We start from the raw sequence: 24,810 nt of genomic DNA, 5'->3' as shown, positions 1-24,810 counted from the left end.
AGATTCTGTAAATGGTCAGGATAGCAAACTTAAGATATTGCTCTTCTGATTTTAAAAATCTGCAACATTTATTCAATCCTGAATGCAAATGAGGCAATGTAAGCGTAAGTTATGTGTCATTATTTACCATTTTTTCCTCTTGACTTCTGCTTCATTCAATGCAAAAAAAAAAAAATGATAATATGTCCAATAGGTGGAATATACCTCACTTCGTTGGTCTGAAAATTATGGTCTGTATGGGCTTCCATTCTAGTGAATGGAAGAAGGTAGGCACTCCCAAATAGTCATTTGGCTTGTCTTTAGACAGGTCCAAGTCAGATGTGATGAATCACCTACCTAGATACTCCTGTATTTCTCTGCTGACCCACAAGGAAACTGAGGCAACCTACATACATCAGAAGTCTCCCATTTTGGACAGCTAAAATTAGATGAGGTGTGTCTCATTCTCATCACACAGTTCTTTGTTTAGTGCATGGCCTGGTGCTATATTTTCTGTAATGTTACTGAAATCCTTGAGGTAATGGACAATTGAAATGTCTATTGCTTCCTCAGCTTTGGTAGGCAAGGAAATATCTAAGAGTGAGAGTCATCTCACCAGCTACAGACCTTTACTGGGTGAGGCTTAGCATGCACACTGTGCATCCTAAGCTCTCTTTATGTCAATGGAGACAAACACGCACTTTTAGCATCTGTTTTAGCATGAGATGAATCTTTCCCCAGAAGTGCATGTATTCAACCCTCTTTGCCTAACTGAGAATCTATGTTATTACACTGTCTAAAGAGCTGACCTTTAGCTAGTTGAAGTGCTCTGTGTGAAGTGCTCTGTGAACATGAATTTGTTTCATAGCTCTCTCTAAGGAAATTAGAGGTAATACCTGAATGTGATACAGAGCAAAATCATGGTGTAATTAAGACAAAAGCATTTGCCGGTTTTGGATGTGCACTCTGACACATCTAGAGCTCAACTTTTCCAAGAGACTACATGGCACTTTAAATTTTCAAGGAACAACCCTCATTCATTTCTAAATTGAAATATGAAGAAATTTGCAAGTTGTCAATCCATAGCCTGAGTACGAAAAAGGTATAGTGATTTACCAGTGTGATTTAATCAATCATGAATGCAAATAAACAATATAAGTTGTATGTGACCTATGCTCAGTACTGTGAGTTCTGCTTGCAAATAGTCCTAATAGCCTTGTTAGTGTTTCATTGTGTTGTTTAGGAATCAAAAAAAGAGAGATGGAATGAAACTTACTCTTGGTTTACATCCACTACAAAAACATGCTAGTGTGCACACCACAAGAGTTGCTCCTGATGTGAATGTTAACTTGAGTTATTAGATAAACATGAGACTAAGTTTGGGTCTGAGCTATCTTAGCAGGAAGTCCTTGTCACTGTATCTTGTACTCATGTCCTGAGCAACGTTCAGCCTTAAAAGCTCCATGGGCTGAGCAATTCTCCATGGCTTTTAGACTCTTGTGACTTGACACTGTGTCATGGCTTGGGCAGCTTTCCAGCCTTATTCATTCACACCTTAGCTCCTGTGAACGGTGAACAATTTTCCTTGCCTGCCAGTACGGGCTCTTACCAGCAAAGCTCAACTGCCTTCCTCACTTTTCTGCAGCTGGTGTAGATGAAGGATATGTATTGCATGGCGAAATGAGCTATGGGAGAGTTTATATGGGCGACTCATACTGTTTTTCATATGATAGCCAGCAGGGAGCTCTCGTGTTCTGGTAGGGTCTATTTGCCACGATTTATAGCTGCAATCGTGGCTGATTACTGCATGTCAGAAGGGTGTATCACTAGCGTTGCTGCAGAGGTGATTATGAGGTGGAGCCATGAGGCCCTGGAGCATCTTAACTGCCTATTTGCCCTCCTGAAAGTCCAGTAATAGCTGAAAATAGAGTGGGCAGGAGGGAAAAGCTGTTGACAGCCAAGAAAGTTACTGTAATACAAAAGGCCTCAACTTGGCACCAGGCAACCATTTCTGTCTTTCCAAACAATTAAGATTATATTTCTTCAGAAAAAGCAATTTCTTTAGAAAAAGCTCCATGTCAGAAGTTTTGTGCTTTATTTGCTGTCTGCTGTCACATCTTGATCTGCCTGGAGGCTGGACCACACATTTTTTTGCACCTATTTATTCCTATAAATTTGAAAAATGATATCATTAGGTGGGTGCCTTTTCCTATTGCAGCAGTTTTGAAGTCCTGCAGTGGATTTCAGTGGAAAAGATTCACAAAGGGAACTAAGAAGCCCAAGAGTTTTAAGGCTTAAGTTCACCACACAAAAATGTTCGTCAGTTCTGAAAAAGATTTAGGGGCTCACTAACTGAACAAAGTTGAAACCCCTGTCATAGTTTAAAATCAATTTACCAAAATAACCTGTTCTAATGTCACCGGTTTCATGTGTAGGAATACATCCACGGGATATAATATGTGCAGTCCTGTGTGTGAGAGGGGAAGGAGATGCTGGAATAGCCAAAACAAAGACATAGGTTCTCTTTTAAGCCACAGAATTGCAGAATCACAGAATGGTTGAGGGTGGAAGGGGCCCCTGGTCATCTGCTCCAACCCTCTGCTCAAGCAGGGTGGCCCAGGACCATGTCCAGGCAGCTTTTGAGGATCTCCAAGGAGGGAGACTCCACAGCCTCTGGGCAGCCTGTTCCAATCCTCAGTCTTGCCTAAATCACTCTCAGCCTGGTCTTTGCACTGTCTTTGCCTGTAACTCCACAGCTTGTCTGGTTCTGGGAGTAGCTGTTAGTTTGGATGTGCATCCTACGGAGGTAGTTTGGAGGTAAATTCAGGACAGCTGAATCCACACGGCACTGCAGCTCCAGGATCTAGATGCATTCAGGAACAAGGCACAGTTGTACCCCCTCTGTCCCTGGCAGAGTTTAGTACCTGGGACTTTGTGTCACAAAAGCACGGGCTCTTTGTGGGTGGGACCACATCGGTGCTGAAGATGTATAGACCCACATGAACGACTTCTACTTGAGCTAATAAGCCTTGTCAGAACAAAGTCAGAAGCTTGACACAAGTGTCTGCAGCCCAGTATAACCGCTCATAGTAATGATGAGTCAATTGTACTAGGTTGTATTAAAATTATAAGAAAAGTGTATGCAGACAAGTGTCTTGGACTAGCAGTTTTCAGTAAGTATTTCAGTCTGCACATGTGCATTTTTCAACCTTATTTTAGACTTTATAGGGATTAATGAATTATATAGTATTTTCAAGGTGCTGTGACAATGCAAACAATAACTGTTGATTTCTGGAGAACTTTATTGTAATTTCTCCAAGACTTGTTACATTTTGACTCTGAGCTTGGTTTTGAGATTTTGGGCTAAGCAGATTAGGCCACATGAGAATTTTGTTCTGGCTTTTCCCAGCAACAAGGTTAATATCTGAAGTGCTACATCTGTGGGCTAAGATAACCTAAGTACGGTTATAGACATTCCCCACTGCTCTCCTTTGTGTATATAGCAGCCTGATCAATCCCTTGTATTTGTACTTCTGATATGGACAGGATTTGACCTGATGGATTCGTTCAGCGTGAAACAGATCTTTGGAATGAAAGAAAATGGAATTCAAAGCTCTTATGTACGACTTGGAAGTTTTCCTGTTGTTCAGAAAACTGAGTGAGTACCCCGGTCCTTCACTTTATTTTTGCCTGAGACTCTGATTTTTGTTTTTTGGTTCCTCTAGGTTTATTGTGAAGTATCTGGTACCTACAGGTATTCTGCTGCTTTGATCAGCTCTTTCAGTCCTGCTGGCACAGAATTTATAAAAGGTGCTTGGGATCCTCTGTACCAACTCGAGGCTCCATCCTGGTAGAGAATGAGCTGGTCTCAGTTTATCTCAACAGCTGTGAGGAGCAGTATTAAGAAAGTCACAAAATAATGTACGGCCTAGTAAATAGACTCTAAAAGGATATTTGGTAGCTCTCCCATCGAGATACAGAATCACAGAATCATCTAGGTTGGAAGAGACCTACAAGACTGTCAAGACCAACCATCTTGAACTGGAGGTGCAGGTTGTGACCTGGTTTTCTTTTTCTGCAAAGGGCACAGGCTCATGTTTTCCACCTCATGGATGCAGCTGGTGATGTGAGACTTGTCCCCACAGAGGTCTGAGCTTCTTCTCCTGTTGGCATCATGGGCAGATGGGAGATGTGGGTCACAGTCTGGGCATCTGTCTTCAAGAGGTTCTTGCATCTTCTACGTCCTGGGCACAAATGGAGGTGCTGCTCTTGATCTGAATCCTCACAGAGTAGAGAGCTGCCACCCACGCAGCATGAGCAGGGCTTTGATCTCCTTGGGATCGCAGAGATGAGGTGGGATGGCTCTCCCACCATGGCTGGACACCAGCTCTTCAGAAAGGCCAGGCTGGTGTGAGAGCAGCAGGGAGGCATGGAGCTCATTTTGACAAAAGCGTCTTAGGTAGGAAAAGTAAAGATTTTAAGTTTTCTTAGGTAAAAAGTAAAGATTTAAGATTTCTCAAGTTTTAAGAAAATAGATCTTGGAGCAGTCCAGTAGTTTCTGGCATCTGACAAGCTCTGTGAACTAACTCTATGTAATTGGAAGAAACTCCTGCTGTCTTTTGCTCCTCTGTCTTTTTGCCACATATATAAGGTGAAAATTAATTCCAAAGTGAAGATAATGACAGACTAATACAATGTCTAACAGTTGTGGAATTGTTCTGACCATAAGGAGCTGCAGTTCAGGCAATCTTGAATATATTTACAGTTCCTTTTTGGCTTTTAGAAGATGCTGAGTATTTTTTCATTAAATCCTGTAGAGACAATGTAAAACTGTCTACAGGCTCATTTGCACTGTAGTACCTCAGATATTTTTAGAAATATTAGCAAATAATACACTTCTGAATGTCATTTGTGGCACTGTAGTGTATCTTCTAAAATTTTTCTTGTAAAAATTACCAAAGTAACTCCCCTCACTGTGAATTCTGTAATGACGGTGATTCTCTGAGTTCAAGCGGGTTTTCTGTGAAAGCTGCATTTCAGATTACATTAATATATATTTGTTAATTGCAAGAGACCAGTTTATAGTAGATGTTGTTATCAGTTAGTTAATAAGGTTTTTGGCCTCGCGAAAGAATGAGCAATTTTTAATCCTGTGTCACCATCAGTTTGGTCCCTGGAGCCTTTTATAACCTGAGGCTGACAGTTGTGTCATAGGCTATCAGACTGTTTTCTCTTTGGGTTGTCATTTGAGTCCTGCTAGCATTAGCCTTGAAAAGAGTGAGTGCATAATTTCACTGAGTAACCACAAGCCATAGATTGAATTGTCATCATTAACATCTTTGCAGTAAATTTCACTCTGCTGGTTTGAACTTCAGCTTAAAAAATCGATGGTAATTCTTTTCCTTCTTATGGATGAAGGCTGTTTTTTTTTTGTTGTTGTTTTTTTTTTTTTCTGTTGTTGTTTATTTGTTTGTTTGTTTTCAGTTTTGGCTCTTTTACTTAGCTCACTGCATCTTTGAGATTGTCCTGTGACTTGCATTTGCTTGATTTCACAATATTTTTTCATCCAGTAGCCCACCAGGATTGATTTGCTCTTCTCTCTTCTCCTTCTTTCTCTATATAAACATAACATAAAAAGTCTTAAAAAAAATATGTCCAAATATGGTATATTGAGCAGAAAACTGTTTGCACTAATGCCCATGAATGATGTCAAGTCTCAGGGTACGTAAATTCATCATCTGGAAGAAGGTCAACAAACTAAGGCACCTTCGTCTTGACAAGTAGTATATACATAGCTGGTGTGTGCAGGGAAGGGAATAAACCTTTGCTGTTGTTGTTGTTGTTGTTTTTTGTTTTGTTTTGTTTTGTTTGTTTTGTCTTACAGCAGCTTGTGGGTAAAATCCTTGCTTGCTGTGGCTTTTAATAACAATAATAACAAACAGTAATGTACTCTATCACTGGAGAGAGTTATCATCAGGACTATGTAGAAAGTAGCCCTCGAAGTAGGGAAGCGCAGCTTCTGCTTAAGAAATTCTGAAAGTGATGATCTACTGATCTGGAGCTCTGGGAAACAGGACTAACACAAACCTTGGGTGTATAAGCAGGAACTTGCAAGTATGAGCGAAGTATCTCCGTTACAAGGAACTCTGTCATCCCTGCTTTGTCCAGTCTATGTGTCCATAATTCAATAGATAAGAATGAAGTGAATGGAAGGTTAAAGAATCAGGAAGCAAGTCTAATAGTGAGAAACTCAAGCACAATACAGTCGGGTAAAATTAAGAAGTTAACAACTGGGGTGATCACCACTTGTAAGCACCTTTGGGGAATGAAAGATTAGTAGAGGGTCTTTGGTACAGTGGATAGTGGTAGACTGAAAGTCAGCGCCTACCTGTTAACATCATCAAAAAACAGCTTGGAAGAAATGCACACTTTTATTGAATGCATTTAGCCTCTGGAACAAGTTACCATGGATTATAGGGAGCTGTCCATTTGCACTGCTTTTAGAAATTAAGAGCTGAAGCACTTTGTTCTTGTTTTTGCTGTTGTTCTCCCAGAAAGACTGAGGAAGCAAAGCCAGACCAACCAGCTATGATGACTTTCCATCTGCTCAGATTGCATCCATTTGTTCATGTTGTTTTTAAAATAAGTAAGATATTTTTTTGCCCAGTCTTTTTGCCAATTGTCTATTTTGACAATTAGAAGTAAAGTATCCTAAATTAGTAAATTGAAATGACTAAGCTTCCTTTTAAATGATTAACAGAAACATAGAACTAAAGAAGATTTTTTTCTGTTTTCAGCATTTTGCATTTTAACTTCCATACTCCTGTGGTTTGGGAATGAAACCAAATGGATATGTCACTGTGGAAGGTGTCTGCATATTTGGTTCATTTTACTTGTTGGATGTCAGGATTCGGAGATGGTGCATATAGGGTCGTTGCTCACAGAAAATGAAATCTCATAGGGCTGAACAAAACCGATAACTGGAATAATAAACAAAACAAAAACATCTGTCCTGTCTTGCAGATAACCTCAAGCAACATTTAGCAACTGATAGCTACATCTCATAATTAGATGCAAAATCGTTAACTGAGTAATATATTTAATTCACTTTATTATCTGCTTAAAGGATTTGTATCATTTTGTATAAGCACTAGTACTTTTACAAAGTGCCAGCTTATTTGCATGGGAAATGAGCCTATTCATCTTCCGATCTGGAGCCTACACCCATGAACTTTCTTCCCGTTCGTAGTGAGGCACCCGGCAAATGATCAAATGCAACAGACAGGATGCAACTGATGTCCTGGTCGCTGCAGATCTCTCTAGCTGGCTGAGGACTAGTCTAGTGCTAGTGCTTCTCCCCACGGCTCAGGTAGCTGGGGCTCTCCTGCTGTTTGCTCATGTCTCCTCAGTGGATCTTCTGTGCCCCAGATTTTGGGTTTGGTTTATTCAGACATGTTTCTCTTCACTGTTGTCTTGGCTAATGACAAGATTTTGGCTCACTATCCCATTCTGTCCTCCGTTTATTTCTTCTGGTCCTAACTCCAAAGGCTTCCTTCTGCAATGTACATCCCTCAATCTCCTTTTGCCTGATCTGGCTCTAGCCTGGCTTGGTCCTTATCCCAGCTGCCACCTCACAGAACTTCCTGATGCTTGGCTGGTTGTTCCTGTCTGGAACAGCCTGCTGAAGCTGCCCCTTCCCTTCCCTTCCCTTCCCTTCCCTTCCCTTCCCTTCCCTTCCCTTCCCTTCCCTTCCCTTCCCTTCCCTTCCCTTCCCTTCCCTTCCCTTCCCTTCCCTTCCCTTCCCTTCCCTTCCCTTCCCTTCCCTTCCCTTCCCTTCCCTTCCCTTCCCTTCCCTTCCCTTCCCTTCCCTTCCCTTCCCTTCCCTTCCCTTCCCTTCCCTTCCCTTCCCTTCCCTTCCCTTCCCTTCCCTTCCCCCTTCCCTTCCCTTCCCTTCCCTTCCCTTCCCTTCCCTTCCCTTCCCTTCCCTTCCCTTCCCTTCCCTTCCCTTCCCTTCCCTTCCCTTCCCTTCCCTTCCCTTCCCTTCCCTTCCCTTCCCTTCCCTTCCCTTCCCTTCCCTTCCCTTCCCTTCCCTTCCCTTCCCTTCCCTTCCCTTCCCTTCCCTTCCCTTCCCTTCCCTTCCCTTCCCCCTTCCCTTCCCTTCCCTTCCCTTCCCTTCCCTTCCCTTCCCTTCCCTTCCCTTCCCTTCCCTTCCCTTCCCTTCCCTTCCCTTCCCTTCCCTTCCCTTCCCTTCCCTTCCCTTCCCTTCCCTTCCCTTCCCTTCCCTTCCCTTCCCTTCCTCCCACTCTTTTTCTGATTCTTCTGATTCTCCTCCTCCTCTTCCTGCTTAGTGGTTAGTGGTTTTTAGTTGAGGTGAAAATGGTCAGATTTTGCAGGTACATTAATTATGTCCTTTCCTCACCAAATGCAAACACCTTATTAATAACCATTACATTCAATGTCTGAAATGAGAACCGATAATCTTATTTTTCTCCATTGTATTATTATTATAGATGTAGGATATCACTCTGATTGTTACAGATGTAGGCTCATATACCAAACAAAAGCATGTAAGAAGGAGGATATATTGAGTAAACGGAAAATGGCTAAGAGAGTCTCCTGCCTGGTCATTATCATCTCTTCTTTGTAGAAGTTGTGATTCACCTGACCTTGGAGATGGGTTAATTAACTCTTAGACCAACCTGCAGCACCGGAGGATTCCCATGTCTTGGAGTTTTATAATGAGCTCTTGTGCAATCCATCCTCTTGTCAGAGTTATAAACCAAGGAGCCGACAGAGAGCTCCCTGTAGGTACCAGCCATCCAGCAAAGCTCCATAATATGGATCATCAGTTCAATTCAGCCTTGAGTGAAAGAAGGAAGTAAAACATACCTGGGGACAGCAATTCCTGCCCTTGGATTCCCGAGTAAAGCTGGGCTTCTAGTTGGAGATCATTTTTCAGTGAGGAAAGAAATGAAAGCTCATAAGAAGGGGTGCTGTTATTTATGCAGTAATGCATCTCTGTAAAAGATGCAAGGACCAAGGACTTCAGAAACAGCTTTTATCATATCTTCAAAGCAATGAGAGCGTTTTTAGGTTTGCTTTTGGCAGGGAGCCTTTTTCTGTCTGGTACTTGCAGTCAGTTCTTCAGCACCTTAAAAAATCAGTTGAGGTTGACAGGTAATAGGTCATTATAGCTTTCTATCAGTGTAAGTCAACCCAATGGACCATTTGTCAGCCTCTGTGTGACGAGGTGTGGCCAGGCTCACAAGGATATTTAGGTACCTAATTCTCAGTTATTTCTGTGGGCATTAAGCATCTGAAAACCTTTTTTTTTTTTTTTTCTGAATTTAAGCTTGCATGGTGTTATTCCTGTTTCCAGATCAGAAGTATCCAGAGAGACATTCTGAGCTCAGAGGCCAGCAATCAGCTCTTGCAGATTTGGTTGTAGGTTGTCAGGCCCAACACGACATCATCACAAGGGATTAACTTCAACCACATGTTCGTAGACCTACCTGCTCAGCAAAGCAGTGAAGCCACAGTTAAAGACACTGCCTTTAATTTGTACTAGGGATGAAGCACGCCTGTATACGTGGAGTTGCAAAATCAACAAGGAAAGGCAGCACAGAAAGCAAGAGTCAAGCTGCTGTTGATGTGATGACAGCAAATGTGTTATGGACCAGGACAGCTAAGCACCCCCAGACCTGTAACTGCTACCCTGTGCTACCTGGGGATTAACTGAGGGACCATGTCTCTGCTTTGCTTTCATTCTGTAGGAGGTTAGAGTTGGTGGTGAGGTGTAGCTAGAAGAGTAAGTCAGTAGGGCTCTCTTGTGCCCAAAAGGCAAATCGGAATCCTAAAAAGATGGGTGGGGACGCAGCCGACTAAACCTGGCTGTGATGATGAAGGTAGGTGGTGAGGAGTGAGTGAAGATAAATGCACTGGGCATCTATTCTGAAACAGCAGAGCTTTAGGAGCTGAGCCACAGGGAAATCCCCGTACAAACAGCACTCTCATGTAGAAATGTTCAAGAGGATGGAGCTATAAGAAATGCTTTTTCAACTGTCGACCTGCCACCTCGCTGAAGTTTCTTGATCTGTCGATGATGTTAAAAGCCAAGAAAAGCTTCTTCTTCTCTGACAAACATGGAGACAATGAGTGTCCAAAACCATTTGACAGGAAATTTGCACCAGGGCATGTCAACAGTTCAAGAGACCTGGCTGGGTGCCCTCTTGGAAGGGCTGATGTGACCAACTTGGCTCCCTCTTGCCAAATATCCCCTAGTTTTTGTTGGTGGTTTTCAGTGCCCCAGTCATACCAGTTTTATTCTCCATGGCAGCTCTGCCATGTGACAACTGACAGGCTTCTTCTTTCATCGTGAAGGGAGGGAATATCTGGCTATTTTGTGCACCAGGGGGGAGATGGATGCTGGCATGAGGAGGATCCATGACCAGGGAGGGATGGTTCATGAATACCTATTACTGAGAAATAAGACAGCCTTGTCTGCTCTCCAAAGGGAAGGAGCTGGTTTAGTTTTCTCTTGTGCTGGAAGACTCCAGAAGGTGCCTATGCCTGCAGTGGGAAGACCAGCTTATAATGATGCATAGTCTCCATGGGCTTTTTATATAGCAAAAACTACAGTAGTGGAAAAAATCGCAGTAATACTTGTTCTGAAATTTAAACTTCGCTAAAAATACAGGAAATTCAAAGTACTGACTAAAAGATGATTGAATATTTTGGCCCTCAACCTTTGCTGTAAATGTAAAACAAAGCATTCTGGAAATTCTGAAGATGAGATTTTTGCCTTAAACTCCAGTAACAGCTTCTAGCTTTGTATGCCGTTGGGTTAACTGTGCCAGTTTCTGCATAGCGACGGACTGTGTAGAGTATTCCTTAAGAGTAACTCTCTTCACTGTTTTGCTCTTTATTAACTGCTGCTGTTGTCTTTTTTTTTTTTTTTTGTTCTTTTTCTAATGGGTGCTTATGCCTGACTGCTCAGATGTCTGGAAGCAAAGACATGATATTTAGGAAGGGCCTATTTAGGAGTAATCAGAGGAGCAGGCTGTCTTGGGCATTAGGAACAAAGAAGTTAGCTGGGACTATTCAACTGGGAAAAGAGATAGCTTAGAGGCAATATAAGCAAAGTTTGCAAAATCATGAATGCAATAAAAAAATAGAAAAATAATTGGTTCATTGTGTTGCACCATTATAAAGAGGGCATAAAGAGAAATCATAAAGAGTTGGAGAGAGGGAGAGTATGTTTGTTCTGTTCATTCTCATTCCTAGATGTCCATTTATGCCTAGTGAGAAAAAAATTGTGATTTTGGGTTAATTATCCCTTCTGTCCAGCTCATTTCTGGTATGTTCTTATGTTGGGGCTGAGTCAAACAGTACCAGTGGTTTTGGTTAATTCAGACTTACGCATGGACCATGGTGTTGCAATGACCAAATTTCTGCCTAAGGTATTTGTAAAGTGTGATTTGAGAAGGTTCTGTTCTCCCAGGCCACCAGCCAAGGAAAATATCCTTGGGCAGGCATGAGGTGTAGTGCTTATTTTTGGGGAAATATCATAGTATTTGTTACTATAATTTGGTACATTTATAGAGGATTTCAGGCATGCCTGCCCACTGTCAGATTTCAGAGGTCTCCAGTGCATCTAGAGAAGAACAGGATGATTTGCTGAATGCATGAACTGAATCAGCAGGTGAAAATCAATTGCCTTGACATGATGGATCCGAGACTGAAGCTTTTCACTGTTCCTTATTTAACTTGAGAGCTTTGTTGTTGGAATAGAGAAGGGCTCCTCAAGGACAGAACCACCTGGAGGACACAAGCTTGTGTTCATCTTTTTTAAGCTGCCAAATACAGCAGATTTTGTGAGAACGACATGATACTTTTGGGAAGCATTGCTGGGACATGCAGTTCTAGAAATTCTGCTCTACACTGCTAAGCCTAATACATTGCTCTCTTTTTCCCTCCCTGTGCCAGGGATGTATTTCCACAAGGTCTGCCTGATGAATATGCCTTTGTAACTACCTTCAAATTCCGGAAGGCTTCCAGAAAAGAAGACTGGTATATTTGGCAGATTATTGACAAGTACGGCATACCACAGGTATGAGGCCCTAATGCTGGAATAAAGGGCTGTCTGTTCCTATCTAGCATTCTTAGCATTATACTAAGCTTAGAGATTTGAGTGTGCTTCAGCAGGAGGTGGTTTGGTTGGGTTGTATATTTTTCAAGGTTGTATGTTTTGTTGGAGACAGCTGGAAACTTGAGCTGCTTAGATGTGGAGAGAAAAAAAACCTCAAGATTCTCAGTAATATTTTCAAAAGCGCCTTCAATTGTGGTGCCAAAAGTGTCTTAGAGCCTCATGAGCCTTGTTTCATGCACATTCTCTTGAACTTTGGCCACTATGTGTTTGTGGACCTGGTTAGCTTACAGATTGCTGACACTTCTAAGTCAGCACTGGTCTGGGACGGCATTTCCAGCCAGCACAGTGCCCAGCTGCATGGAGATGTTGTGTCAGGTTTGGAGGCAGCCTACCCTGTGTTGCTTCCGTCAGACACAGCTTGGTGCCAATGTGGCCAAACTCTTTCCAGCTTTGCAGCTCATGGATGCACCACTGCTTCCCCAGGCTTTGAGCTCTGCTCCATTCCCTGCTGCTTGCCAGTAACTGTCTGTCTTTGATGAAAGAGGAAATCAATTTGTAAATGAGCTAAGGGTATAACGTCTTCAAAAACCTATGTTTACCCACTCCATAGCTTGCAACATGGGGTATGTGTAGCACGATGTTGTTAGGAATGGCTTGTGGGGAGAGAAAGGCAGAGACATGTAAAGGAAGAAAGATGGAGGGAGTCAATGGTAAGATATTGATTCTGCAGTGATCAAATGGAGTGGCGTGATTTAATACAGGATTGAAATGGACTTTCGTTTTCACTCATTTGAAAATGCTTTGCCTAAGAATGGTCACTTAGGACTTCATTTTTTACGCGTTACACTTGATTATTTTACTCTGAAAAGAAGACAGTTGAGGCCATTTATTCTTAAACTTCTAGCTTTCCTGCATCACTAGGCATTGTCTCTTTCATTTCTAATTAAATGATTTAGGCCAGGAACCAATCTTCAGTACTGACTTTAAGTTACACAGCTTGTCTGTGTCCACACTGTGTAATAACATGGTCCTAGGTCTCCTCGGAGCCTAAGGCATAATCATTATTGTGTGTTTTGGTTCAAAATGTCTGGAATAATGGGTAGTGCTACAGCGGAGCAGACTGTTTGCATATCAGGAAATGAGGGATTTGTCCATGCCCTATGGGATGGTTGAGGACATGTGAGGGGGACTAAAGAGCACAGAGCCTGCTGGGAAGTAGTGGAGGATTGCACAGGCTAAAGGGATCCAAAACAGGCTCGGCTTTGTCTACATACCTTTGGGGAAGATGTCTCTGACATGCTAGCACCCAACCATGCCCAAGCACTGCCTGGGAGGCATCATAGTGACATGGGATGAAAACATACCAGGGAGCATGCTCATGAGGAAAGGCTTTGGATGATCAAGGGTTTGTGCTCAAGCCTGTTCCCTGCCCTGTCTGTTTACTAGAATAGGTATAGGCTCCCTAACCAACTTCATATCTCATCCAAGGCTCCCTATCCAACTTCGTATCTCATCCAAAAGAACATCCTCTGCTCTTTGGGTCAGCTTCTAACCACATCCTTGCCTTCGGGGTATCAGTTGGAATGGAAAGTAGGCAGGAGGAAGGAGGAGGCTGTACACCTACTTAGCAAAATCACCTCTGTCTGTTTTCAGGTCTCAATCCGTCTGGACGGAGAGAACAAAGCAGTGGAGTACAATGCCGTTGGGCTCACCAAAGATGCCGTGAGAGTGGTCTTCCGCAGCGCACGAGTCAGTGATCTCTTTGACCGCAGCTGGCACAAGATTGCCCTCAGCATTCAGTCAACGGCTGTCTCGCTTTACATAGACTGCAAGCTGGTGCAGATGCTGCCTATTGAGGACAGGGAAAATATCGACATTCAGGGAAAGACTGTGATTGGCAAACGCTTGTACGATAGCGTCCCCATTGACGTAAGTACTGCGCTTAGCGATTAGAACTGGTGTAACTTTCAGTGTTGGGCTTGCAGCATGTGATTGTATTTTGGGGTGTTTATGTTGTAAATGACCCTTTTCCAGAAGCAGCATCACTGAAATATTACCTGTGTTGCATAGTTGAAACAGATTGACATCTCATCGTGTGTAAGACTTTTGGCCTTTTTATGCAAGATTGTCAATATCTACGTAAAAGGGATTAAAAATGAGAAATGCATTTCATCTTTCTGTCTAGTCCCAGGATACACAAGAGTTAAGATCAGAGACAAAATCATCCATAAATACGATTGAAATGAGTACTGAGCTACACACATAAAGATATTTTTCTGTCCAGTCTGGCCTTATGAAGGTTTCCACCTGTGACAGCAAGGGATGGGGAAAAAAAAATAAATCTTTTTAACTAAGCAGAGTCACGACATAGTCTCTATTCCTTGGAAAATAAAGCTGATATTAAATGGCTCTTGCTCCAATTGAACTTAAGTTGAAACCTGCACATTGGTCTGGTTGCTGCATTAACCTGGTATAACTTATGCATGATGGGTGGTTTGAGACGTAGGTAATATTTCTTAGCTGCACAACAAGGATGGGATGTGCATATTAAGTCTGCTAATAGCATTTCTCACACAGGGGTAAATGGTCAGAAGATGCAAGACGCAACAGGAGAAAAACAAACCTTATGTCTAGATGAAATTCTAGGAAGGATATAGGTGGGCAAAATGTGTCTTCCCAGACAGGAATTTGGCTAGGGCACAGAGATTAGCAGAGCTCCTTATTGTATTAAAACCAGCATCACAGTTTTAATAGGCGTATTCAGGGGCTCATTAACACAGCACTCTTGAAGAATGCTGAGATATTGGTCTGTTATTGAGAGAGAAAGAGAGAGATTGACTACGGGAGTCACAGAATCGCCATGAATTTAGCCCCATCTGGTTTTTATTTGCATTCATCTGCACTGTGTGTATCCAAACAAAAGGACATGTGGTCTTTAATAATTCACTGTCTCTGAGACTATTGCCGCACTTTGTCTTCCAGTTTGATCTTCAGCGGATGGTTATTTACTGTGATTCTCGGCATGCTGAGCTGGAGACCTGCTGTGACATTCCCTCTGGACCAGTAAGCTTCTTTTTGTCATTAATTCATTTTCACATGAACACTCTTCATTGAAATCTATTACACAAACCAGGAAATATATGACAGTGTGGGTTTATCATTTTTATAATGATGGTGAATCAAACCTAGCTATATAATTGGTTAAGTAGCAGTGCCAGAAGAGAACTGTAAAGGGATGAGTATGAGGAATTTGAAGTTTCCAAGTCACTTTTTCCCTGTCAAACTGTCATGGGAAACAAAACCCTGAAGTGATGATGGAACAACAGAAATTCAGCATGAAATATTCAGCATGAATCCCACTGGTTTTATTTGGGAAGAGCTAACACAGTGCCAGTTGCTGCTCAGTTTCCTGTGCCCAGCTCTCAGTAGTCACTTCCACTCCCCTTTCACTCTTCTCCCCTCGATCCTAGTTAAAGAGATTCATTGTTCATTTTGCCACATTTTCTCCCATTGCTCGAATGAATGGCTTTTGTGGGATTTCATTCCTAACATATTTAGCTGTGCAGTAATGCTTATGTGGTTTCTCTAAAGTGGGTGGAAGAGAAAGTTTTCTAGCATCAAACTCTTCATCCTGACCTTGAGTGTTTGGATGTAGTGCCAGGTGACGGTCCTGACAGAAGCACCTCCCGTGGAAGTGAAGCCCACTGTTGGCAGCGAGCAAGTTGCCCACCTCAAGACCGTCAATTGCTCCTGTTCTGCCGGAGAAAAGGTGAGTGTAGAGTGTGTTTTCTTTCTGGTATGGTGGATGGGTTTGGAAATAATGATACCATGCAAGTGAGTTTTAAGAAATACCATGTTTGTGAAGTGCTTGGAGACCTAGTGGTGGTAAGCACTTCATAGAAAGAACCAGATGGTGGGATGTCTGTAGAGGTAATGGCAATCTTCCCAGGTGTTTTATCTTTATTTAATTCAGTTTTGATCGTGCTGATAGTCTTGAAAGCAACCTTGGAAAACAAAGTGGTTGTTTTTATCCACCCCAGACGTGTGCATCTTTCTTCAGTTGAGCACGAAGAAATTCTGGACGTAAATGTAGCCACACTAAGAAAGATCTCATACCTTTTAAAAATCACGTAATTGCTTCTATTGGCTGTGACTGGGACTTCTGAGCAGCCAACTTCACTGTCAATGCTCGTGAGGACATGTCACTTTCAGCCTGCTGTCCACTAAAACCAGAAAACCTTTCTGTTGTCCTCAGTAACTGTGGGATTGTGTCCCTTCTTTGTTATATAATGACGAGATCTATCTGACTAATCATGTTTTTTTCTTTAGGGGGAGAGAGGCCCAGTAGGCCCTGAAGGTCCTAAAGGCCAAAAGGTCAGTAAGATGTGCTAGTTCATCTGTCTGATAAAACCAACAACAAAAAAAGGCAGTTTCAGAGTAAATAGAGGAGTTGAAGATTTTGAGAAATAAGTGTCGATTTGACATATCACTCAGTTCAGATACTTTTCAATGACCTTGGAGTGCTGGGGACTCTGCCTGACTCGTATCTTTGCTCTAGGCTTGCATTTGAGCCTCTGTTGCCACTTGAGAATAAATGTGTTCCAAAATCTTTTCATATAGGTTCTAAACTGGTGTTTTTGCAAACTCCTGTTATTCGCTGGGTCATGCACAGCTTTCATGATGAGTCACCTGGAAACCCTTCTGTGCTGAGCCTTGCCCAGCAGCACTAGATAGCTGCAGGTTAGGTAGCAGCCTCCCATTTACTCTTTACAGTATCTCCTGAGACTGGGGCAAAGGATTAGCCACAATCTGTTATTAACGAGCGCATTTGAGTCATGAGCTGGTGTTAAATACAGGCCACTTTCCCTAGTGCTCTTCTTCCTAGATAACAGGGTAGGAGAATGGTTGTGATGGCTGCTTTAAGTTTCACAGTGCAACCTCTATATTATCCTGCGTGTTCTGCAAGCTTCTTTGATGTGCGTGTGTTGTGTACATTCAACATGCAGGCATTCTCCTTGTTTGGCTCTAGTTCGAGCTGTCAAACAACAGACTTAGAAGAGAGCACTTGTACTGGAAGAAAACAAAGATTCACGTTGCTTTAGAGGTGAAAGTTGGTGGTGCTGGTGGTTCCCAGTTTCACCATCTGTGTGATTAAACAGCTTTTGGAGAAGAATCTGTATTCAAAAATGTTTCCACCTGAATAACTTCTGCAAATTCAGTCACTGAATTTAAAACTGGCGAATAAACTCACTGCATCCCAGCAAAAGGTTGAAACATTGTGAAAGGGGAGAGGAGAAATCTCAGGGTTTTGGAAGGTCAGATAGCCTCAGCACTGTTTTTGTTGTGGTGGTGCCAGTGTTTTTTGTTGTTTTGTTTTGTTTTTAGTTAGTTTGGTTTTTTGGGACAAGCTTTGCTCTTCTGCCTGCAGAGAGAAACCTTCAGTAAAGAGGGTCTGTGTTTGGGGGTATGTTTTCTGCTGGCAATAAAGAGCACGGGTGCATTAGTGTTCAGATGTGCCTGACTGAAACTGCAGAAAATATTTCCTTGTGGGAATATAAATAGCAACTTTCTATTTTAATCTGTGACAGCCTAAATAATAAAGGGCTGTTTTGAAGAATGGCAGAGCCATGACTCTTGTGAGGAGGTTGCAGGAGGGCGATGAGGGTTATAATAAAAGCACCCTGCAGCAGCATCCCATTGTCTTTCAGTGCTTTGACAAGGTCTGCGCACTGGCGAGGATGTCTGTACTGTGCAGCACGGCGCAGCGTAGGAGGTATTAGTTGTTTACATAACAGGCTATGTCCAAGCAACACAGCAGGAGGCATTTTTTAACAGATCCCCGAATGGCTGTCCCACCCCTGCAGGTGGGTGACTCGATGGCTCTGGAGATGTGCGTGAGTTTTTGTTGGATGTAGTGCTCCGTGACTCGCATGCTACTAAGGTAGGACCATGTCACAGGCTCTGAGAGTTGGGGATGATGCCACTTAAATGGCTCTGACAGCAGTCTGGTATAAACAACTGATGGTTTGAGGCAGACAACTTAGCTTCTTTATCTGCTAAATAAGGCAAGCCGTAGATTTGATTCCTGACTAGCAAAGATTAAATAATATATAAAGCCCTTGACAACAGTTCTTGCATAGGCCAGCCAAAGACCAGCTTGCTGAAGATCAGCTTTGTCCCAGTCCCTGCTCTCTGTGCAGGGACAAATTTCTCTCCCCTCCTTCCTATTTGTATATTAGTGAGCCACCCCAACTGAAATGCTGGCAATGGGGAAGAAAGCGGGTGCTATTTGCAGCTCCCCAGTATTACCATGAGGTGGGCCAAGGCCCCACAGAAATGACTGGCTTCTGCATCATGTGGTAGAAGTGTCCAAAATATGGTCATGATCATTCAGCTTGTCTCCTCATTTCTAAGGGGCTAGCGTTGTGTTTTAAAGCTGTGTTGTTGTGTAATGAGGGTGGCTGTAAAGCTTTTTTAAGGTAATGAATACTGAAGATCTCTATTTGTTACATAAATCCACTAGCTGTGGCTTCAAGAAATGCTAAAAAATAAAATAAATTATATCCATATCCACCATACTCTTAGGTTTGATTAAAACATGCTAGCAAGCAAGTACAGCATAAGAAAAGACTAAGCATTAATTGACTAAATGGAGAGGTGGGAGTAAACTAATTAAGAAGGAAATAAATTATCAGAAAAAGGTAGAAACACCGATGTCAGGACTCTGAGTCAGAAGTCATGATTTTCTCTATAGACATCAACATAATTGAGCATCTCTTTATTGGGGGTGAGTTGCAAGGCTGAAATCTAATCCTAAATAACTGGAGCCCAAGGGATATTTAAGTGGACTGTAGGCACTTGGGCATTATCCAGAAGTATTTTACAGGCTGGTACTGAGAAATACCCCACAAGAGACTTTATGGCCATATAAGTAGCCAGGAAAGCAGCTGATCTAGCTGCTTCTAAAAAACAACATGCAGCTGGTGTGAGTCACCTGAGAAATGAGTCCCACCAGGGGGTACTAATAGCAGTGGAGATCAATGTTAGAAACCAAAATGACCCCCTTGCCCCAAAAGGAGGTCTTTGGAGAGGCTGATAAAAGGAAGAGGACTGTAACACTGTGTCTAGGCTAAGGTAGTTGTTGTTTTGTCTTGGATTTATTTATTTGTTTGTTTGTTTTTCCCTGGACTAGCAGTAGCTGGTGGTTTATTCACTCCTTGTCCAAAGTAGAAGTAATGGATACCTCTTCTTTCTTTCTTTTTTTTTTCTTTTTTTTTTTTTTTTTTTTTTTAAGTCAGTTTGAGGGTCTGTTTAGGAAAGTGATCGTGGCAGTCATCTATCTGGGTTGAAGGCAAAGAGATTAGCATTCAGGCTCCATTATCCTGAGCTCCCACAGTATATTTCTTCTTTTGGTGGGGGATGTTTGGACAGGCTTTTCCTATGGTGCTATCTGACTGGGGTAATATTCCAAGCATATACCCAATATGGGAGGATAATGAGTTTCTGTTCTTCTTTAATTTGTCTTTCAAAACCCAGGGCAAAACAGGAGCTTGTGGTTACTAGAAAAAGTGGGGGAAAAAAACATTTTAGAGATGAACATTTTTACTTCATTCATCCATGCTGCCAAACTGGGGTTTCTGTGTGGAGACACACTGTACGTATTTTGGAGGGAGATACAGTAAAGGATGGTGTTGGGGAAGAGCAACACAGGAAATAGCCTTGGAAGAATTGGCTTGAACTTGGGTCTCATTGATAAGTTTTAGGTTCTAACAACATCTTAATTCAATTTATTTTTCTTTTGTACTTGCCATCCATGCTGCGTTTTTTGGAGGCAGCCAGGCTGGCTGGCTGGGGCACTGGGTTGATGGTCAGTGGGCTTCTGCTCTCTTCTAGCACCGCTATCAGTCTGTGCTCTGAGCTTAAGGAAAATCTCTTCTCTGTGGGATCGGTTTCTATCCACATTGTAGAAATGGTGTTGCTTACCTGCCTTTGACTATAATGCTGTTTTTTTGCATATGTGCTACTTGCTCTGTGAGGTTTTTTCCTCTTGGCAAAACTGATATGGATGCTTTCAAAAGTCTCTCTGCATCGGGGGGAAAAGAATGTGTGATCTTGACAAATATTTCAGTGTCTGGTGCAGCTAAGCATATTTTTTGGACAGAGATCAGGACAAAATGAATTGAGCTAAAAAAAATTAGATCTTTGCAGTCCATGGGGGAAGACCTGGGGAGTACAGGGGTCACTGGATTTACTGCTGTTGTGGCAGGTGAAGATTCCTGTCCCAGGTCTGAGATATTTTCAGCCTGATACCATGTCTACACCAGACCACCTAAACTCCCTACAAGCAAAAGTCAATGGGCAGTACAAACAGCTGAGGCACGTACAAGGAACAGTGACACTGTATTTGTCCATGATGGATGGAAAGTTCAGCACAGTGTGTTTCTGGTATATGTGTTCTGGGTGAGAACCAGGCAGGAGGCAGGTAGAGCCTTCTGCTCTCCAGCAGCTCCTGGTGCAGGAGGACTCAAAGGAGTGACTGGCAACACTAAAAATAGCTTTAAACAGGTCTAAGTAATGTGTATGTTCTCAGCTGGTCCCTCTTCCAGTCTTAAGACTGTGGAGTACATGACAGTGATTTTCAGGTAATTTTTTTCTGCACTTGCAGTATTTAATGTCTTTAGTTCTCTATTTAATAGACGTTTATCAAATGGTACGTCTTCCTTGGCTCTCTGTCTGTTTCCTTCCTTAATCTGTCAACTATTCTTTTTCCTGGGTGAAAACTATCCTTTTTTCTCTGGGGCCTCAGCACAAGAAGGACTTGGACAAGTTAGAATGCATCCAGAGGAGGGCCACAAAGATGATCAAGGGGCTGGAGCACCTCTCCTATGAAGACAGGCTGAGGGAGTTGGGGTTGTTCGGCCTGGAGAAGAGAAGGCTCTGGGGAGACCTTACAGCGGCCTTCCAGTACCTAAACGGGACTATAGGAAAGCTGGGGAGGGACTCTTTGTCAGGGGGTGCAGTGATAGGACAAGGGGGAATGGCTCTAAACTAAGAAATAGTATATTTAGATTAGATATTCAGAATGAAGTCTTCACTCAGAAGGTTGTGAGGTCCTGGCATAGGCTGTCCAGAGAAGCTGTGGATGCCCCATCCCTGGAGGTGCCCAAGGCCAGGCTGGATGGAGCCTTGGGCAACCTGGCCTGGTGGGAGGTGTCCCTGCCCATGGCAGAGGGGTTGGAACTGGATGGGCTTTAAGGTCCCTTCCAACCCAAACCGTTCTGTGATTCCTAAGAAACAAGAGAAGAAAAAGTTTTGACGCGGTTTAGACTGATCACTGTTCCTCCCTATATACTTGTTCTTCCAGTTTTTGTTTCCCTACCAATCATAATTTGTACATTTTGAATTTCTTTTTTTTGTTTTCAACTATCTTTTTACACCTTGCCTTTCTTTTATTTCCATTTGTGGAAGCAATGAGAGTGACTGTGTGTGTTGTACCTTTCTGCTAGGGAATGGATGAGTTGGCTGATCACGAAAATCTGATGTGAATGAAAACAATGTGTTTTTTTTTTTTTTTGAAATTGGAAGTATTAAAAATAACTCTGAAGTCTTGACAATATTTACCGGTTTATTTTTTTCACATCTTAGGTGCGCACCCTCTAGGTCTTACGCAAACCAACTTTCTAAGTTCTTCCCAGGTTTAACAGAAAATAATGACTTCTGAAGTACTTCACAATAGAGAGCTCTACACCTTGCTAGTGCACCCTGAAGGGTTCCAACAGTATTTTCATATGAAAAATAGAGTGCAAAATCAGAGAGCTTGGGCATTCAAGTCTGTATAAATGCAATGAAGTCCACCCCATCCTTCTGGACTTCCAGCAGGAGCTGAAATCATCTCAGTAGAGACTAGTGGGAACAGAAGTGTCCACGATCTCAGCCAAGCCCTCATTGCACTGCTTTCCAAAAACAAAAAAATAATAAATAAACAAAACCACAAAGCAACCAAAACCGAACTGAGAAATGCAAACACCAACGTGATGCAGCTCACAAGTGAGGACAATGGGGACGTTTAAGAGGAAATTTTGTCCATTATTTCTGTGCCTGTGGTTATCTCTGTGGTATCAACAACCTTTCTTCTTTTTGAAGGGAGAAAGTGGCAGTCAAGGGCTTCCTGGACTCAGAGGAGAAAAAGGAGAGTCAGTAAGTAAGAAATAGAATGATTTTTAGATAACGAGTTGGAAATACAAGTAGCCTTTCTCTCCTCTACATGGAACATTTTCTCACAGTGTTAGTGTAGTCCGTTTAATATGTTTCTCTTCCTGGGCCTTTATACCAGGGAGAAGCTGGTCTTTCTAGCACCCATTGGCCTTTCAGGGGCGGAATGGATGGGTTCATCCTTGAATTTAGCTGATAATTAACTTAGTATTGGCATTTTAATTAAAATATGTGTCTTGGATGTACTTGGTTTTAGCACTGCTGCGCATCTAGCAGAGGACAGTAAGAGGCAACTGCACACAAAGAAGATGCAAATCTCTCCCAACTCCTTTACATTCAGATAACCAAGATCTAGCTTTCCGCAGCTGCGATTAATGCAAATGCCAGACTGAGGTTTTAAGCAAGGAAGTCTTTAACCCTCAGTCTAATCAGGGTTGTTAGCATCTTTGATTTTGGAAATGTAGTATCAGACTCTTGTATCAATGGAAAATAAGATGTGTTTTCTGGTGCTAGAGTAGGAGAATTGGGGATGGGCTTTCTATTTTAATCTGTCACTGAATTATTATTAAGGAATTTTGCCCCCAAAAGTGACTTTACATACATTAGCCATCCTGTGATTGTGTGTATATATGTATTAGTGATATATATATGCACACACACACACTTAGGTATCAAGGAAAAGATAAAATATATATTTACATCATAGTTTGACACCCTTGCTATTAAATGTACCTTCTTTTTGCATTTCTAGGGCAGAGCCTATGGCAGAGGAGAAAAAGGAGAAAAGGTAAGATCTAATCCTTTCTTGAACTAATTAAATGAGAGATGCTTGCTTAGCTTGGAGGTAACTTTTGGAGGGCACAGAATGCAATAGATGTGATACAATTGGATCTTTGTGGGGAAGTTTTATATTGAGTTAAGCTTCCTTCTATAGAAAAGCTTTCAAGTGTTCACTGCTTTTCCCCTTCATGTTCTTTGAGGTTTCCTTTGTGCACTGGACATGTAAAACACTATTAAATTGGAATCATAATCTGTTTTATGTAAGCAGCAGTGAGTTCATGGAGGATACTGCAGTAAAGCAACTGGCTGGAAGGATGAAAAACAAACGGAATGTATAAGTTCAAGTTTATTGAATTTTCAACAGGATTAAATTTGGGTCACGAGGAGACTGCTATAATTTTTTTCTTTTTCATTGGATATTTTCATTAATAACCTGGAGGATGAAAGCCAGAGTATTTTCTTATTGCAAATACCAGTTAAGATAGAGAAATAAGACTTAGAGTTTTAAAATTAAAGTTAGAAAGTAACACCACTAAAAATTGCTGGATCACCTATCTTGAAAAATGTATTCAGCTGTGATCAACAATGGGAAATAAAGCATAATTGGACTAATGTGCATCAAAAAAGACATGGATTTCCAGGCAACTCTGGTTGGGAGCTTCCCACTCCCCCCAAAAATGAGGCTATACACCTAAAATGCAGAGGGCAATTAGCTGTTTCCCCATGTAACTCCATATTGCACCTGGCTGTGGGAGTTTTCCTCTTCTCCAAAATGAAATTTCATTTTGTGGGGTACAATGAGAAGATCAACAGGAGGGTCTAGGAGATGGATGGGATGAAATAAGGAAATTGTCGTGCTTCATACTGCAAATGGGTTTAAGAGTCTGTGGAACTGTTTTCCAGGGATTCTGTGGCTACCCGATTGCTCAGGGAATTTAAAAGAATAGTGGATTGTGATCTGAAAGGAAGATTGCTGCAGTAGCAAGAACATGGCATTTATGGCCATTGCATCTCCTCATTTGTTCTTTCTGTGATTATGATATATTGATTGTATATGGTGGTAATGTGTCATGTGAAATTACAATCTAAATGAGGGTTGCTCATGGCAGGAAATATTATTGAGCTGGGCTAGAGACATGGGGGCTGTAAAGCGCACATTTCTGCATCCATCTTCCTGCAGTCCTCCCACTGACAGCCACTATTTAGCCTCTGAGACTCAGAATTCAGCCTTTGGAAACCAGCTCGTGCTTGGCAGGTGGTGAGAGTCAGCAGTCTGATGGGAAACATGATGTTTACGATATAAGTTGTGCTGCAGTTGAAGCAAGTTCATGTTTTCTTATGTTCTGATCTCTGCAAAAAGTGGTGGAAAACAACATCACTCCATCTATAGTATTCTCATGCCTGGAAAAATAGGTCTGCAAGTCTGGATCAGAAGGAGGAAAAAATAATAAGACCCCCCAGACACAATAGGTTTGCCCAGAACTGCTCTGATTGGGATAGCCAAACAACTCAGAATGCCCCAAATGACTGTATAGGCACAAAGATCCCTGAGCTGATGGCCAGCTTGTTTTGTTGATTTGGAACATGTACCAGCCAAGGCAGCATGTGCTCCTCTGCAGAGGACGTGCATTTGGGAGCTACTGTGTGTGCCCCGCATGTCTACTAGTGCCCGAGTGTCATTGCTGTTGCTG

General features: G+C 42.2%; 1 protein-coding gene across 2 annotated transcripts in view; it reads left to right on the top strand.

Annotated features, from left to right (window-relative positions):
* Nucleotides 1-24,810, top strand: part of COL22A1 (collagen type XXII alpha 1 chain) — a 233,608-nt gene that overhangs the window by 84,601 nt on the left and 124,197 nt on the right. For both annotated transcript variants that reach the window (XM_066990776.1, XM_066990778.1), the window contains 8 exons: nt 3,526-3,637; nt 11,965-12,088; nt 13,781-14,056; nt 15,110-15,190; nt 15,783-15,896; nt 16,457-16,501; nt 22,271-22,324; nt 23,091-23,126. In XM_066990776.1, the coding sequence (XP_066846877.1) occupies nt 3,526-3,637; nt 11,965-12,088; nt 13,781-14,056; nt 15,110-15,190; nt 15,783-15,896; nt 16,457-16,501; nt 22,271-22,324; nt 23,091-23,126 (842 nt within the window). The remainder of the gene's footprint in view (nt 1-3,525; nt 3,638-11,964; nt 12,089-13,780; nt 14,057-15,109; nt 15,191-15,782; nt 15,897-16,456; nt 16,502-22,270; nt 22,325-23,090; nt 23,127-24,810) is intronic.

The sequence above is a fragment of the Anser cygnoides genome, chromosome 2, assembly GCF_040182565.1.
Source record: "Anser cygnoides isolate HZ-2024a breed goose chromosome 2, Taihu_goose_T2T_genome, whole genome shotgun sequence".
NCBI lineage: Eukaryota > Metazoa > Chordata > Aves > Anseriformes > Anatidae > Anser > Anser cygnoides.
This window is presented reverse-complemented; position numbering and strand designations above follow the sequence as displayed.